Source organism: Triturus cristatus, chromosome 2_1 (assembly GCF_964204655.1).
Source record: "Triturus cristatus chromosome 2_1, aTriCri1.1, whole genome shotgun sequence".
NCBI classification, from domain to species: Eukaryota; Metazoa; Chordata; class Amphibia; order Caudata; family Salamandridae; genus Triturus; species Triturus cristatus.
In genome coordinates, this window is record NC_140581.1 from 1,143,513,568 (window position 1) to 1,143,532,669 (window position 19,102).

The 19,102-nt window shown below is 45.9% G+C and overlaps 1 protein-coding gene across 1 annotated transcript; it reads right to left on the bottom strand.

Moving 5' to 3' along the window:
* Positions 1 to 398: 398 nt before the first annotated feature.
* Positions 399 to 15,557, bottom strand: TOMM5 (translocase of outer mitochondrial membrane 5). Its single transcript, XM_085636580.1, has 2 exons — positions 15,306 to 15,557; positions 399 to 854 (listed from the first exon to the last, which is right to left on the bottom strand). Exons 1-2 carry the CDS (start codon positions 15,427 to 15,429, stop codon positions 820 to 822), a joined length of 159 nt encoding a protein of 52 aa, XP_085492706.1. The 5' UTR covers positions 15,430 to 15,557; the 3' UTR covers positions 399 to 819.
* Positions 15,558 to 19,102: the final 3,545 nt, after the last annotated feature.

The following is a 19,102-nucleotide window of genomic DNA, read 5'->3' on the forward strand; positions in this document are numbered from 1 at the left end:
CATGACCACGCCCGCGCAAGATTCCGTCAGCACAGCGGCGGAATCTGCGCAGCATCGAAGGGGTTAATACTCGACTGTACTCTGCAAATAGGTAGGGTTGTGAATTTGTAGGGAAGAAACCAAGCAGGTATAGCTTGATTTTTTTTTAGTGTAGCATTTCTTTAAACATGAATGTTTTTTTACATTGTGAAACAGTATTGATCTACTGTGTTTGGCTCTTTAAAAAGTTCAGGGTGGCTACAGATTCTTGACTGCAGGTCTTGGATTGGTCTACTATTCACAGTAAACTCGGGCGAGATGCACTTACAGGCTTCCTTGCCATATGTCAGTCTAGCTCCTTATGTGATCAGTGTACCCAAGAAATACCTGTTGTAATTAAAAATAATTAGAACGAAACATAGTAATAAGGTTTTTTTTAATGTCCATAATTATACCACAAATTAAAGACAAGTAGCATCTTCGTTTAAGGAAAAAAACAGTTCATCATCTGCCTTTCATCAAACATTCTTGAAAATGTATGTAATGAAACAAGTATTGGTCGAGGCCGCCAAGTTTACATTAGCTTGGCTTAACAAATACCCAAGATGCAACATGTTATGGAAAGCTCACACAGCAAAATAATGTACTTCTAGTTGTTTAATTAAAGGATCTGGCAAAACCATGCTCCAAGGTACCAGAACACCTCGACAGAAGCCATTTGCTTAATCCTTGGAAATCATTGGTCTTTGAAAAGATGCAAGAGTCTGTTGAACAAGGGAGACCTCGTGGCCTGTTCCGTTGAGACGTTTTCGTTCAATTTCTCTGCAACTGCCTCGTCTTTCATATGCTATCCAACTTCTTTAAAATGAAGGGAGCTATTGAAAAAAAAAAAGCCACAAGTTAGGTTTATGAAGGATGCTCACTTTGGACACACTAAACTTGGTATGGATACTATTTTAACTTGAATACCATACATTACATTGTATAGACAGTTCAACTGACACTCAGTAACGGCCAATGAATTCACCATGAAATCCCTGTGCAAACTGATTAGGCAAGACATATTTCCTACCCGGAAGTACAAGGTAACATAGACCAATTTATTCAGCAGGGATGACTAAATTACCTGGCAACAATTTTGTGGCATAATGTAGCAATATATATATATATATATATATATATATATATATATATATATATATATATATATATATATCTACTGGCGTTCGCCAGTAGATAGTTACAACCTATTTTCCATAGGAAATCTCAAAATTCTATTTTAAATAACTTTGGCGCCGGTTTTCAAAACAAATGGGGCACTCCGTTCAGCTCCTACCCTGAAAGTCTCGGGGTGATTCGTCAAGCGGGGGCCCGAGAAAAAGGGGGGTCCCAAAACGCGTTTTCCCCATGTATTTTTCCATAGGACCTTTAGTCGAAGGTACAGCCCGAACGGCTGAAGAGAATTACGTGAAATTTGGCAGAGAGATAGCCATAAGGTCAAGGAAGTGCCTTTTGAAGGTCTCGTGTAAATCTGTTCAGTATTTCCTGAGAAAATAGCATTTAAAACCATATCAATATCTATACGCGCGCACCGTGCGCGCACCCTGCTGTGCACGAGCGCAATTCTGATTGGTTGTTAGATGTCGGTAAACATTCGAATCGGTCGAAACCAGGAAGTGTTGGCCGCCATTTTGTCTCTCGCAGTCTGAGGGGGTGAAAAACAAAGGTGGAGAACGTGAAAAGGGGGCAGGGTGGACAGTTCCTGACCCCCTAGCCTTTGTCAGGGGGTCCCAGAAGGACCCCCAAGGGCCAAAAAAGATTTTATTTTTTTCTCGAAAAATCGCGGAGTGCGCGAACCGTGCGCGCACGGTAAAAAAAGGAAAAAAAATTCTGCGAAGTTCGCGCACCGTGCGCGCAGGCTGAAAATTCCATTACAAAAAAAATACATAAATTAGCATTTAAAAAACCTTTGAAATGCACTGAAAAAACCATAGGTTTCACACACGTTATAGTTGCAATTTCACTTAAAAAACCATAGGTTTCACACATGTTATAGTTAGCTGGACATTTCACTCGTAAAAAACCAATGAAATTCCCCTGTTATAGTTAGTGCTGGCAACTATAACTCACGCGACCGCAATCCTCATCTGCTGATGACGTCAGATATTACATCACTGATGACATATGTGTCTTTCTGAAAAATAAATATTTGTAATATATATATAGCTAAAGATTAATGGAAGAAGACATGGGTAAATAAGTGTCTAAATACAGTGATGTAATATCTGACGTCATCAGCAGAGGATTGCGGTCGCGTGAGTTATAGTTGCCAGCACTAACTATAACGGGGGAATTTCATTGGTTTTTTACGAGTGAAATGTCCAGCTAACTATAACATGTGTGAAACCTATGGTTTTTTAAGTGAATTTGCAAGGTTTTTTAAATGCTAATTCGTAACTATAACGTGAGTGAAACCTATGTTTTTTTCAGTAAATATATATATATATATATATATATATATATATATATCTCTATCTCAAAACCATTGACGCGGCACTCAGGAGGGGATATTCAAATTGTGTTTATTTCGCACAGCTCAACCAACGCGTTTCGGCCCTCTCACGGCCTTGCTCACGTGAGCAAGGCCGTGAGAGGGCCGAAACGCGTCAATGGTTTTGAGAGGTGAAAATTCGTGGCCAGGATCCGGCCCGTACGCAGAGCACCCGCTGCAAGTGTGCGCCAGAGTCTAGGATAACTTTGTTGATATATATATATATATATATATATATATATATATTTCTTTTTTTTAACAAAGAGTATTAGGTTTTAGCATCAACTTCACTTATTGTCACATTTCGGCGACATATAGCCTAATCGCAGTAGGCTCCATCATTATTCAGGTGAAATATCTATTGTAAATATCCTGAGTAAGGCGTTTCTTCAAACGGCTGATAACAGGCATTCTATTGGCCTAATTCTCTCATCTCACTCAAAACTCCCCAACTCTCCCTGCCTCCCCCACCCAACTCCCCTCAGAGATGCACTCTCGCACATAATCTGAAAAGGTTCTAGGATATGGCAGGTGAGCCCATGTAGTGTCCACAGTCGTTCTCTGTCGATCCCCCTTCAGATTCAGGGCAAGTCACAATTAAGAAACATTTTGTAATGTAACTCGTGCTCATGTAAAGCGCTCCAATACCTTCTGGTCAAGTTTGTGCTATATAAAACTGCGGTGAATGGAGAAGAAAACACTCACTGTACATTTAGTCCACCTCCCTTGTCCAAGCACTCAGGCGAGTGAGGAGGAGACACTCCCGGTGTGTGATCATTCAGCTGTGGGTCATGGTTTTTAAAGCTATCTATCAGGGCCTCCCATGCCCGGGCTCTATCTAACAGTCCAATGCCTCTATGGGGTTCTCTCATCATTACGTCACTCATAGCTTACCCATTTTTCAAGTTCCTTTATCCATACAAGGATGCGGGGTACCCCTGGGGATTTCCAACATCTAGCAATTTCCCTTTTTGCTACTATATATGTTAAGTCCTGGAATTTACTGGACACAGGTTTTGGAACAGTGGGGGAACCAGTTGAATAAGTAATGTCCCGGGGTGCAGGGGACTTCCTTTTCTATGACCCCCGCTACAGTCACCTCCTTCCAATAGGAACTCAGCTTAGGGCAATGCCAATACATATGAATCATACCCGCATCAATATTACCACATCTGGGGCAAGCAACATCTGTACAATTCAATTTATTTATTAATGCGGCTAGGTGTGAGGTATGCCCTGTGCAATATAAACGTGTTACTTAATTTGAAACTGGCATTACAGAAGACAGAGACCTTGGGCTTTCTGTACAGAAAATCCGCCTAGACGTCCTATGGGATTTGCATCCCCAGTTCCCCCTCTCATTTAACTCTAAGAGTAGTAAGTGTTAATAGGGCATCACCTCTGAGCGCCCTGTACAAGCCTGTCACTGCTCAGAAAGTCCCTGATGCCATCAACACATATTGATATGCCTTGTGTGGTTGTTGCTCTATCAAGCCTGTTCTCCAGTGCCTACCGAAGGCTGTTGTTGCAGCTCTGTGCAACAAAAAGTGGCCCTGTAGAATATCGAATTTTGTTCTAAATTCTTCGAATGAAAGTAATTCCCGTCTCGGAATAGGCCACACCCTGTTGCTGCCCCGGTCGTCTCCCAACCCGTTGGTCCTCCCCAATCTCCCAGTGAGGTAGCGTTGCTAGCATGGTAATGGTAAGCGTAGGCGAATAGGGAATTAATCACCTCGTCATCTGCAAGCATGGAACCCAGTATTTACGCACCACTTTATGTTCTCTTGTGTACCAGTCTACACTACGCCCTGTAAACAGGAGCAGTCCGATTAAGCGGTCCAATGAGGGAACAAAATACCCTATCTCCCTTTCTGGGCGCCCCCTGCAAGCAACCCATTGTGTGAGCCACTGTAATTATGCAGCCAAATAATAATTTTCAAATTCTGGAACCACCAAGTCTCCCTCTGCGACTGGTCATTGTAACGTGGCATGGGCGATCCTTCAACGTCCCATCCCCCAAATAAACCCAGTGATCAAGGTGTCTAGCTCTTGGAACCATGCTCTGGGTGTCCACATTGGTAGTACTGTGAAAAAGCACACCAGGCCACCATCTTAAGTAATGCCACTCTCCTTGCCACTAAAAGTGGAAGTGATTTCCAAAACTCCATACTTTTCTGTAATGCCCTAAGAGCATTGCCCATATTTCCCTCTATAAAATTGGCCGGGTCATGGAAGATCCAGACACCAAGATAGTGCAGGAAATGCGGTTCACATTGCAATCTACCGAGACTTAACGGAGGATCATGGCCAGCTTCCTCCGGGAACAGGCTAGATTTTAGACAAATAACTATGAGCCCAGAAATATCTCTAAATTCGCCGAGAATAGTTTTGGCTCCCATCAGGTCATCACTGGTGTTCCCTAAAAAGATCATCGGCATAAAGAGCTATGCTGTGATGAAAATCAACGATGTGGACTCCGTGATACCAACGTCCACTCCTGCCTGCTGTCACCAGTGCCGCTATTGCCAAAACAAATAGCAAAAGGTTAACATGGGAAACCCTTGTTTCGTACCCCGTCCAATCTCAATCATCGCTATCAAAAATGGTCTGCCCCGTGAGAACCCTCGCTATCTGGCATGTATACAATAGCTTAGTCCAAGCTATAAAGCCTCACCCCCAAGTGAATTCGTTCCAGCAGCGCATACAAGTATGACCAGGTGGGCAACGCCCATTGGACTCAAAGGGCTTCAAAACCCCACCCCGTCAGTCGTGTGTGGCAGCCTGGGATGAGACAGCTTGCCAGGCACACACACAGCCGCACCAGAGTACTTCACAGGTCTTTAAAAGACCTTTTGCTTGTTAATGAGGCTTTGATGTTTTTCACCCCTTCTTAGAGCCCCTGCAGCTCCACTCTGCCTTTTGCTTGAAGACTCAGCCCCCCCGAATTTTTTTCTTAACCCCACCCCCGAAATTTGACTCTAGTTGCGCCTCTGAGTACGACCACTCTAGGATGTTGATGGCGTTTTCGATATCTATACTGAGAGTTGCTGCCGGGTGGCGATCATATGAATCATTTTCTAATAGTGTCAGGAGTCTCTGCACATTAATTACTGTATTTTGGCCAGAAATAAAGCTGGCCTGGTCACGGTGTACCAGTCTTGGCATATATGAAATGAGCTGGCTTGCTAAGATCCTACTGAGTAATTTATCATCTAAATTAAGCATCAAGACAGGGCGATATGCCTTACAGTCGTTAGCCGGCTTCAACAAAGGGATTAGCTATTTTATTTAAGTCTGCTAATTTAGGAGAGAGTTCCGTTTGATATGTGGCATGGAATTCCACCGGGGATCTGTCAGAACCCGGCGTCAAGCGTCTCACAGGCCCTTCATTTCTGCTTTCATTTCCTGCATCGTAACCTCAGCTACTAGGTCTGTGCCTCCTCTGCCGCGAGGACAGCTAGGAGCATTGGTTCTAGATACGTCCTCAGTGATCCATCATCATTTTCTGGAGCAATATTTAATCATTGTAACACAATTTACAACTCTCAACAAAAGCTTCGTCTCGTTAGTACCAGTTAATCCGTCCTCAGTGATCCATCATTTTCTAGAGCAATATTTAATCATTGTAACACAATTTACTACTATCTCAACAAAAGTTGTGTCTCGTTAGTACCAGTTAATACGTGAATACTGCAAATACAAACTAAAGAAGTTGTTCAGTTAACCTTTGCAAAGGGTGTACCACTGTATGGAATCCTGTATGCCAGTTTGTTGAATAACTTTTGATCCAATTAAGCTAGAAATGTGTTGTTGAAATCTACATAATATCTACTAGATGATGGACTATGTGGCCGTAACTCCATGAGCATGTGGAAAACACCAAAAGCACTAGAACCATGATTCAGTGGCCACTTTTATATCTGTACAGAATACCTCCATGATGTGGAACTGTGGCAAACCACTCCACTGCAACAAGAGCAATACGATTTTCTAGCCAATGATACAAGTTGTTGCTTGGATAATATGAAAATCTATCTGACTGCCTAAAGACGGCACCGCAAAAATTTAAGTTCTGCAGTGGACGTTGCTTTCGCTTTCCTGCTGGTTCACATCCTTTTTTAAGAGTATCCATATGCAGGAGCAGACTCTGATGCCTGAGCAGTCAGAACAGAAGTCCCTCGGATAGTGCTGCAAAATGTAAATATGAACTCTGCAGGAAAGCCCGTCTGGATGAATTAGAAGCTGCAGCTCAAATGTAGTGTATAATGCAGATCTTGAACATTTTTTTACCGTTAATCATGTTATTAAGGAGGAATGAGAACCCCTGAACTAAAGCAGAGGACCGTCCCTAAAGTTTTTAATCAGAGTTAGCCAGCCTGACAGCAGCTAAATCAGATTCATAGTCAGATGGCCAAGTTTCTATCTGGGCAGTGATGAGTGACCTGTATTAATTGCAAATCACTTCACTGCCGCTGGGGTGTATTAGTAGAGTCAGTTGAGGCAAGCCGCATAGGAAAAAGCACTGGCAGAGCTAATAGGTCGCGCTTTATGGGTGGTCCAATGCAGAGGTATTGCTTTCCCAATGCCTTATGCAGATGTTGATCAAAAGGCAACTATTCACTATCACGTGTCCTCAAGCATATATATGTATCCTGATGCTATGGAAGTCTCAGCGTAATCACATGTGTGTGTCACCATACATTTATAAGCTTACATCATGATGTAGGTGTCATTTTTTTAAAAACTTTTGTTCCAAGACGGAGGACCCTGTTCCTGTAACAGTAAATCAGTGAATTTAAAAATCCAAATGGGAACGAAAGCTCTTTTCTGGATAGGAGCACCCAAGTAGCAAATTGCAGCCGCTGGGCCCAGGAGGAGAGTTGGGGAGTGATCAAGTAAACACCAGCAACCGATGGCAGGAAGGATCTCGGATATTTACATAAAAAACACAACAACAAGAACAAGCAGGAGGGTGGGAGAGCAACATGGAGTGGGTTGGGGAGGGAGGGATGTGAAAGGGAAACGAGAGACACAGAAAAGGGGAAGTAAGCAAGAAAACATGCACTTATTTTCAGTGTTAAAAGAAAAGAAACTTGCCTTTTCCCATACCAGCAGCCTGGGTTAAGAGCTGTGCTCTACCCGCCAGTCTCTAGTAAAGTGAGTAATTACAAGTTTAAGTGAGCATTAGCAGTATCACGGTGTGCCACCATATGTTTATCATCAGTGGGGTGACAGTTTGGTGTAAGTAAAACATTGATATATGCTGTCCGTGTGCATTAATCAGATACCTTTTTGTTGCTTAAGTGATTTCTTCATAGGATGGAAGGGATTCCTACAAAAAACTGATGTGGTGTGTTTTTCATTACTATCACTAGAATTATGGTATCCAGGACAGCTTTCGACAAGGCAGAATCTCATGGTCCTAGAAAAAAAGCCCTTGGATGATTATTTTTTCCATTAGATCATGGTTAACACATGTAGACCAGGACAGTAAAGCGAGGGAGGTGTCATAATTACTAACTGCTCGCACTTACAGGTCTGTATCTCCATACTATTAACACAGGAGTAGTACTTCAACTATCCTAATACAATTGTTTGACAGTTGTTACGGACACCCTCTATTGTCATCACTTTACCTTTATACATTAAAAAACTCCAAGAGCTCTGCATACGTCTGCTAAGTACCAAGATAGTGCTGGCAAAGGGCCGACCCAGATGATGAAGCATGCCACCTAGAGTGGGTAATGGGTCTCATTCTTTTCTTTAAAAAAACCTAAATCCGATAATTGAATGTAACTTCAATGATGTAGCAGAATTTAAATGTTTGTTTTTTTCCTTGCCAAGCATCAATTTTGCATTAACAGTTGGGTCCTGTGAACTGATGGAGCGAGGGCTCGTATAAAAGACTTGCTCTGAAGCAATCCTCTCAAATAACTTGTAATACCGTAACACTTGTGTTCGTAAATACTAATAAAACACCAGAAAATGTGTACACTTAAGCTCAAGGGAAGCTTGCCTATGTGTCGTACTAACAAGTAACCGAAAGTGATTAAAAATGGCTGCTAACGCGGGAATTTTCACTGCGCATGCGTCGACTACATCTACGTAGTAATGACGTACCTTTGCTTTGGAGGGAAATCTTTGCAGCTGCGTAATCGCTTTCAAAATTAGAGCGTCTCAGAACTCACATGTTAATGCGCATGCTTATGCTGAAACTAAACCCTGCAAATTTAATAAAATGTGAAAGATTTATATAAGTAAATGGAGTAGAGTAGAGATAGGTGGTATACAGTGAAATAATTTATTAGTTCGTATTTGGGCCTCCGAGTGGGACCGAAGCTGGTGCATCATGTGACTATTTCACATGCGGAGTTATGACAACCCAGGAGCCGCGATGCAAAGCCTTGAATGTCATCCAAAAGAAAACAGCAACACACCCTGTGAACCAGCATGATGTCCTGTGAACGGAAAGAATTTTACACAAAATTGCATACATTGTATTGATTAACTTGTGAATACGGGTGGGAAATAAAGCACGGGGGAGTAAATTAAGGGGCGGGAACATAAAACAATGAGCTTAAAGAAAAGTATTAAACTTAGCATGGTGTGATGATCATCTCCCCTTTCCCTGTCCAATCAGAGTTAGGAGTTCCTAAATTCGAAACATTTAGGGGTGGTACGTGTCATTAGAAAGGTATAATAGAGGCAGTTTAGTTAGATTAGTTACCACAGCGAGACGGAGAAGGCTGAGAGACCGAGATGCTGTCCGTGAATTAAGAAAATACTGAAGAAGATCCATTTCCAGACTTAGATCTTTTGAGCCAATTAATTAGAAGAACATCGCGGAAGAATCGAGGAGGAAGATAGTGTCAGAGAGGGGGTGCGACGCAGGTGTCGTATCTAGAAAAGGTCATCTATCCTGTCCTGAGCCTTTGTCGCCTGATCTGTCCCAGGGGGCCCTTTGCAATTCTGTGGCCAAGGGGTTGGTTTCCACACCATTCTAGGTAACTATAATTCTGTGTAGTATGTCATTGTGCTGCTCTCTCGGTGTCCTCCCTATTCAGGTTCTGTCATCGTAATAACTTGTTTAACGATTAATCCGATTAATCTAATCAAATTTATTCCCTTCCTCTCTTTGAAGTAAACGGTGTCCTAACTGTATTTGGGTTCTTGGCTCATATGAATTTACTAGATAAACATTTAAAACTCTCCCGAGTCTGTGGTTATTTAATAAAGGTGTATTATATGTAATTTTTCATCTATTTAGTTAACTAAAGGTCCACTGACCAGAGGAAAATACATTGGGACAAAAGATTTGGTAAGAAATAATTAGATAAATTCATCTTACAGGTATTAGCACAATAAATTGACCCCAGCGGTATCTACTAGCCTATATGAAGGAGTGTGTGTTTATGGGCCCAAGTGAGTATATAGTAATAGAGTACCTGAGGTTGGTAACCCGCTGGATCAGAAAACAAACAGTTTTCTAAAAAGCCAGATCATACAAGTACTTTTTGTTGTCATTTATGATTTGATAGAGATGCAGTACTCTGTTAAACTCTTAAAAATCCTATAACCACACCCCCTTTGGTGTCTGTAGCAGAGTTTATTTGCCATTCGAGATCTAACTTCTTATGGTGAAAATCTGGATTGATACCGACGGGCAACCAGTCAGGAATGCGATGTCATCCTTGTGAGCACTGTGTTCCTCTCTCTTTCATTCACACTCTGCCTCTCCCCTAGTTAAATGCATCCCTTTCCATCACCTTCAATAACCCTTGCCAATGCAATTCCTGTCCCTCTCCCCGCCCCCCCTTTTGCTTTATTCTGCCTGCGCCCTCTCCAGGATTTTAGGTGGGCCGGGTCTTGACGGTTCTACAAAGCAGGTGTTGAGACGGGTCTCTATAGAGCTCTCTATTCTTGCACTCAGGGCGAAAAAAAAAAAAAGATTCACTCTGCAGCAATACCACCCTGCACTGCCTTTGAGGTAGCTGCAAAGAAACTCTGTATAGTTAGGGCTCGAGTCAGGGGTACACGCAAGTACACAGCGTCCCCCCACTCTTTTCACAAGGTGGACGCCGTCCCCCCTGCCAAGAAGCTGGGCCCCACAGAAATATGCTGAACATGTCCCGGAGTAATTTTCAGACACCAGGACACGTTCAGCACGTGACGTCATGAGGTTATTTGCATATTGTCAGTCCCCCGCTTCTTTTTATAGGACTTGTGCCCTGGGTATAGTTCCTTCAGTCTCATCATTTCAGCACTAATTCAAAGTTGGTAAATCTACGAAATATAAGTGACAGGCAGGGGCACTATACAACACTGTAATGTCCTGCGGGACACGTTCTAGTGTTCCGCAGGAAGTTGTAACTCTGGCCACTCCCTTGAGGGCTGGACACACTGCACCCCCACACCCATCCATCACGAGTGACGTGGCCCAGTCAATAAAAAGGCCCGGGTGCACGTGCTCGGGGCCTGTTACTGATCTACCTTCACTGGGTGTCCGAGTCGGTTCCTTCTCCAATGTGGGCCTGAGGCTCAACATTACCCTGGCGATGAGCGGGTCTGTCCCCGCGTGTACACCGTTTGGCTCCCCGGTGTGCCCCGAGGAGAAACGTAGACTGGGGCACCCCCGCACCGACATGCCTGTACGGTTTGCCACTGCGATCGCCAATCTGCACACGCCTGGCCTCGGAGACACGCTGAGGGATCATGCAGTGACTCCCCCACAGCCACTGCTTACACGCCCATACGCCACGGAATCACCGATGCTGGGAACGACCAAAGAGGGCAGCAGTAGACGGGGCATGCACGACGATCCCGACCTGCAACTACCGCAGTGAGCACCAGCTCGGTCCCACACCAGGTGGCTGCCTCAACCCAGGTAGTGTGGGGGAGAAGTAAAGTCATAGCTGCAGCGGCAAGCCCCTCCTGCCAACAGTCTACTCTCACCCACCAGCGCGATACAGCGAGCGATGCGGCACCGGATTAGGAGCCAACACTGACCGCATAGTGAGGAAGCGGGTAGCCCAGCCAGAGAGGAAGCTAGGGCGAAGCAATAGCGCTGTGCTCAGATCTACAGCCCCTCACCTGCTAAGGTGCCTAGAGCCCGTTTCGCCCACCTCCACCGCCAGCTGCCCCAGCACGGAGGTGCTGTAATGGAAGCACGGCCCTCCAGGTTGTCAAGCCCGGCTCAAGCAGTGATCACCTACCCTGGAAATCAGCAAAAGTTCCACCGGCCAGCAGGAGCCACCCCAGTGAGTGCTCCTGATTCGGGCACCCAAATGCGGCCCGTCAGTGAAAAGGCCCGTTGACGCGTCCACCATCCGAAGAAAGACTGCGACAGCCAGAGCAAAGAGCGCAGCGCCACCTAGCAGTTGCCAGAGAGCACAGCATTGTCCTCCGTCACCACACAGGTAGGGCATTGTAAAACAAAAGCCTCACCGCTGCCCATAGAAAAAGTGGTCTCTTTCACGGGAGAGAACAGCCCCACGCTCCTCACAGGCACACCCGCCATCCAGGCAGAAGCTGTCAGCATGCTCTGCAGTAGCGTGAAGTAAGTGAAAGCCAACACTTACCGGAGTCCCTCCATGCAGCCGCCCCGACCGGGGCTATGGCAATGAGTTCCCCAGCACTGCATCTCTCACCCGCATGATCAGCCTCACCGAAAGTGCAGCTTCAGAGAAGAGCGCGTCAGCGCCACCTGGCTGCCAGCAGCGGAACTGCCACAAGAAGCACGGAGGAGCTCCTCCAGGGACTGCTGTGGCCTTGGAAGAGCAGACTCAGGTACAGAGCCACACAGCAGTTGCATGCCTGCACTGCACCTGAAAATCAGTGCCACCTGGTGGTCACACGCCACACCGGCATCCCTGCCCAAAGAGAGTGCTGCACGAATCGGCCCTGGTGCAGAACCCAGGAGTTCAACCGCCCCCAGCCCCTCCGGCAGCCATCCAGAGCAAAACGCAGCGCCACTGTGAAGAGAACGGCCTGGTTCACCCGCTCCGCACTGCGCAGAAGAGTCAGACTGTGGAAGGCGGCCCCCACCCGCTCAGGCCCTCACCTCTTCTGGGCCACAGTTCCCCACAAGAGGGGTTGACGCCTACGCTTGCTCACGACCACCCGGTCTGCAATCATCAGCGCTGCACACCACGGCTGGCTGAAGTCCGGCACCAAATCAACACGCCAAGTCCTGGTACGGCATCTTCCAGACCGGCAGAGACAAGAGAGGCCTAGACAGACGGCCCCCAGCCCGGGTCGCCACCCACACTGCCAAGCACATCCTGCGGCTGTCATCGGAGAGCATCGCCTCTGCACCTACCTGCGCCACACCCACAGGGACACCGCAAGGCCCTGAGGAGTCTCAAGGTGAAGGACGAGATACCTGGAGTGGCTCCGCCCCAGGCAGTAAGACAAGGCATTGCAGTGCGGAAGATAGTGCTGCCCCATCACAGAAGTATCAAGCCTCAGGACACATCAGCCACTCTCGGTATGTTGATGAGGAAGTAGCAAAACGCCTGCTGTGACCGTTTGCTGAGATCTGCCGGCACATGCAGCCAGCGGGTGCCAGAGATGCAACCAGGGGCCCAGGACGAACCCAGCACAGGAACGTGCCAAGAAGCAAAGGATATGACACCCTGCAAGACGAAAAGTCCCAAGAGGAGCACATGAAGACGAGGTGCCTGGCATGCCACCCCAAAGGGCTGCCTAGACTGTTCAAAAGAGAAAGACTGCTGCACATCACCAAGGGCGCCAGGACGCCCGACGCTTGCCCAGCCCAGGCAGGCGCTGACCAAACACACGCAGTAACACCAAAGACAGCCCCCACCAGCAAGAGTGGACTACCAGCCAGACAGCAACGTCTCAGGGGAAGCTGCCCCCAGCAATAGCACAAGAAAGACTGGTGCAGAGCATGCACCACACGTGGCTGCCCAACGCCACCGCCAGTGAAGAGGTCGCATCACCCGCCCCTACTGGTAAACAGGCACAACCGCCAAACACACCACAGACACCCCAAGTGCCAGAAGAGAGCGTCCAAGAAGAAGACAGAACACGCAAGGAGCACGCAAAGTCAGAGGTGCGCAGAAGACCGCGCCAGTGAGCCTGGCAGCACGAGCAGGCACCCGAGAGATAGAGAAATCTCCACAAGGAAGCTAAGTCCCTCCTGACATCCAACTCTCCCCTCAAGTTTCCACCACCTGTCATCCCGACTCACCACAGGGCTGGCAGCTGCCATCATGCCAGCCCTCAGCACCTGCGTCAAAGACCACGACCAGAGCACAAGTGGACTGGAGTCCTACACCGTTGCCACACCAGCCGACTGAAGAGATCAGAAGCTACCTGTGAACCTGGCCTACACCGGAACCGCGAGTGCAAGTCTTGGCCAAGACTCATCTACCCGTGAGTGTTGTGCATGCAACTAAGTAGAGGCTCCTCAGTGGTCCTGCAGCTGCCCCCAGACGCCACACAAGCAGCCCCCAGCGCAGCCCTCCTACAGTCCCGCAGCAACCCCGACGATGGGCCTCCCCAGGCGGGAGAGCGAGAAGAGACATTGCCCCACCGACAGTTTATCGGTCACGTCCAAGCAGTTCAACAGGGACAGTCAGTCCAGCAACACCTCTGTGAACTCTCACTGTGGACTCCATCCATGCTCATGACGCAACCCACTGTAAAGTACTGTTAGAACTTACCACAGACCATCACCGATGTCAGCAAGGTCGGAGCCATGCAAGACCGTGTGACATGTCATCATCAAGGAACTGACGGTATGCAGCGGACGTCTCTAAGCCAGCGGTCGTGTCCTGAACCCCTCAGGTTAAATTACGAGTGCCCGCAGAGAAGGTCCTGCTGCAAGCCAAGTCACCAGCTCCTGTCTGACGTCATCCTGCCACCTGACTCAGAAGACTGATGGACCCTGTGGTATTCAGTTAACTGTTTGCTTTGTCCCCACAGGTTGGACTAACGTTTTGTTTGTTCTTCAATAAAGTTGGGGAGGAATGTAATGTCCTGCGGGACACGTTCTAGTGTTCCGCAGGAAGTTGGAACTCCAGCCACTCCCTTGAGGGCTGGACACACTGCACCCCCACACCCATCCATCTCGGGTGCCACGAGTGACGTGACCCCGTCAATAAAAAGGCCCAGGTGGACGTGCTCGGGGCCTGTTACTGATCTACCTTCACTGGGTGTCCGTGTCTGTTCCTTCTCCAATGTGGGCCTGAAACCCAACATTACAAACACTAGGCCAGCATATGAGCGACACAGCAGTGGTGAGACGTGAACGACGCTGCTGAAAGGGCAGGTGCTCTTGAGGCACTTAATGCGTTCTAATGCTGGACACGGGTAGTCGCATTCTGCCGTTTAGTTATGGTCCGTGATTGATCCGATAATGCAAGGACTAGTTTGTAAATGCAAGACTGCCAACAGTGCGCTCGTTACATTATGACTATTTTCAAGAGCTCCTAGAAAACAATTCAGCAGGTGCCGAGCTAGATTACATATAACGTGAGGTGATTTTCGGATATGACACTGTCATGCTAAAGGTCGTGCGTTCCCAGTATCAAATGTTATAATTAAGCTAATTGTAGTTTCTGAAATCCTCAAAATAATCCCCTTTTCTGGCATAGACTGCTGGCAAGTATGAAATCACTTGGAAAATAGCTATAAAAAATAACAGACACGTCTTTTTCACATCGGAAACAGCTTTTCTCCAACAGAAGAGGCACTGAACAGGGTGTGCTGCCTGCCTATAATTCCAAATGTAAATCCCCTCTCTACTTACTGATCCGCAGTACCACCACGTAGAGCAGGAAATTTCGTACAGATGAAATGACGTCTTCACGCATCTTTCTCTTCATCTCCTCAGGGTCGATTTTGGGGCCACCCAGGCCTTCCAACCGCATCATCCTGAGGGTCTGTGTGAACACTAGGTAGTGGCTAGCAAGCTGTTCAAGGTGGCCCGGTTCCCACGCACACTAACTGTAATGACCTAGCCTGTACACCACGCTGAATATCGCGCATGCGCGATTTCCACAAAGTCCTGCCTTTTCCGGTGACAGGGGAGCTGCGCTAAAAGCTCTGTTCAGCTGTCTTGACCTACTATTGGCTTACTTTGGTACAAAGGGGCTGGCCAATGAGAGCAAAACAATAGAGTGGAGAAATAAAGACCAGAGCGACGCTTGTTTGTAACTTCCTCCGGCTCCAAGCTGCGCATGCGGGATTTGGTTTTCGCTGATCAAGGTGGGATTGAGGAAGGTTGTTCATGTGTACATAACTAGTGCTCATGTAAAGCGCTCCAATACCTTCGGGTCGAGTTCGCGGTATAGAAATTTGCCCCAAAAAAAGGTTCGGAGTATGGGCATGGACCCTAATTGTATTTTGTTTAGGTACTACTGGTGCAGTTGCACTCCTGGTACTTCTGTTCGTATGTACACTCTAGGGAAATTATTCTTCAGGCACAAAACCTTCTACGGGCCCGATTACAAGTAAATGTGGTATATATCGCACCAGGTAAATAACGATCCCCAGGGGTTCGTTATTTATCGGGTGCGATACATAGCACCTATTTGTAAAGTACGCTCCGAGCTCCTTGTTGAGTTGTGAAGTAACTTCTTTATTAGAATACACCAACACAGGCTCCGTGGTGTACGGAGCGCAACAGACGCCTCCGCTCAGCCGGCCACCAACGGTCAACATTCCAGTGATGAGTGATGACAGCTGGTGACGTTGGGAGCAGTGGTACGGTGTCCGTAAGAGGACACAAGACACTCATAACACTATTGCGATTCAGTGGGGCATAGCACGCGGATTTTGGTATTTAACACACAAATCTGCATTGTAAGATAAATACCGTACACATTTCCTTTATTGAATTAAATCCGGTTTGACTTGAAATTTAACGGAACGGGGGTATTTAACCCATTTTATAATTACCGGATGCTTAATTCCGACATGTGTAAACGGGTTTTAGGCAGTAGATGAAATATAACCAACAATTTATAATCAGGCCATGAGTGCCTTGTTTAACATGGTTTAGATGCCTGTAAAGGAAACAGAGAAGCACAGTGTAAACATGTTTTGAAATGGAATTATTCATACAAGCCTTGGCAAAGCCAAGGTCTGAATCTGACTACCAGCCTTTTGGTTTTGTCAATGCTTTTTTTGTTTTGTCATGGTTTTAGCACTAAATAATTGTTAGTGAAGCTCCTTGGCCATCGTCGAGCTTAAACAAGCATTTGCAATGCAATAGGTCTCGCATTTACGCAAGTTTGAGCTATTGGCATTGTAAATGAAAATGCCTTTTATTTACATTTTGTTTTTTAAAACATAAATAAAAGGCATTGTCATCTACAATGCTAATAGCTTAAACTCTCGCAAATGCTTGTCTATCCATGGCAATGAAAATCTGATAAGCAGACGTTTGTAGACTTGCTTGGTGACCCACTTCTACTTACCAAGGATTTAAAAATAAGTCACTCAGGTCTACATTGAGTCTGATGGAGTGTGATCTGTAAGGCCAGAGGGTGGGGGTTGTTATGTTCATACGGAGAGAAGGACAGTAGAGGAATCAATGTTTATTATTTTCGTGTTTACACCATGTTTAAATTTGAAAGCTATGAAACAGAGAGTGCAGAAAATACGATCTTTCTCCATCCTTGATTTAATGCAATTAAAAAAAAAAATCAAAACGACTCGATGGATATTTGTGTGGAGTTGTCCTTTCAAGGAGAACAAGGAACTAAATCTGTCATTTATTTCAGGTACGGTCACCAAAGGGATTCTAACGACCCGGTTTTGGGGTTGTAAAAGTAAAAGTACTGCAGTAGCAAAATGCAACAGACTGCTTTTGCCACTATTTCTGTACTCCCAATGGAGCGTTAGGGGTAAATTAAGGACTAGACTTGGCTTGGTTACTTAAAACAAAGTAAACTGGGAGAGAGGGACTAGGGGCGGGGCGAGGATCGGCTGAAAACACAAGCTGCAAGTGCTTGTGTTTTCAGCCAATCCTTGTTACTTTGCAAGCACTTAACCGCTGAAAACACAAGCGCTATTTAAATAAACACACACCTTTTCCCCTGCAAGAGTGAAAGTGGCGAAAGCGGTGCTTGGGCAGTAGCAGGAGCAGTGAGTGCAACCGGAGGACATGCGCGGCCATGTGTGCTGCAGAGGTGGGGACGGAGTAAAGGAGGGAATGGGTTGGCTAATATAGGGAAAAAAAATAAATGTGACCACCATGAAGCAGACATGCCGCCCAAAGCTAAAATAATGAAGCATGGCAGAGGAAACCAGGAGAAGTAGTTCATGCATTAAAACAACAGGAGGTGTGGCACAACAATATGCTGACTAGCGGGGTTAACAAAGGCAGAGCTGCTCTTGGGAAGGGGAGAGCCGGCTGCTGCTACATCTGAGACCCAAAGGAAGAGAGCAAGGCTTAACAAGCTGAGAGCTGGAGAAGCGGGAGACGCGGGAGGTGGTGGGGGATGGCATAGGAAGATGACGTGATTTAGTACAAATGTGTGTTCGTCGGCAGGGATACTTTTTGCGCATGCATATAATGTAAGGTAGAGCACGCATGTTAATGCGCACTATTTAAAAAAAAAAACCAATTACACTGTGTAAGCGTAACAAGGCTGTAGTTAGGCGGTGCTATTGCTGGAGCGGGAAATGCAAAATTTTGTATACCCACCCCATTTTGAATGTTGTTTTACTAATTGGATTAATTAATTAATTATAATCGAACTAATGGATTGGAGTGATTTGGAAAATACTTACCAACCTTACTAACATATGAATTACACGTGGTATTTGCACCTGCATGGCCTATTTAATACGTGAACTGAATTCTGTACGCATATTAATGATAGACAATTAGAATATTGCATGATATATGTCGCTTTTGTGATGTAATTGTGATTTGTGCTTTATTTAGTAAGTATAAAACCGCACTGAGTGTTGCTTTTGCTAGATAAATATACACACATATGGGTATTAGCGAGGGAATAACATTTAATTAGCCTTTTCTATGTATTAATTACGTTTTTATGTTTCTTTGCTTAAGTTGACCATTTTGAGTGGCCACAAAATGGCTGACTACTGTATCCGATGAAACCGGCTCCATTGCTCAAGGTTCTAGGTGAAGTGCGCATGCGTCACCGCTAGCAACTGTGGCCTGGACCTGACCCCAGATGAACATGTACCTTTCAAGGACAGCCTGGGACATCGGCCAAATATTCTGAACAAAGACTGTTGTGTGAACCGGAACTGACAAGGGTCATAACCCAAAAGACACTTTCGTGAGAACCCAAAAAGATGATCCCTGATTGTCCAATCAGCGAACTCGGATGCCCAAACTTTGATACTTTTGAACATCAATTTTACTATAAATTATGGTAGAATAGAGAGGTAATTACCATATCGTTTTCCAATTTCCTGATGTTATGCTGACGTAGAGGACGGTGACACTGCAGGACAGCTGTTTCCCTGAATCTTTGACAGACTGATCGAATGCCCAATTTCCTGATGAACTGAACTTTCAAATTTGACGGGCATAGATCGAGGAGACTACTGGATTTGACTTAG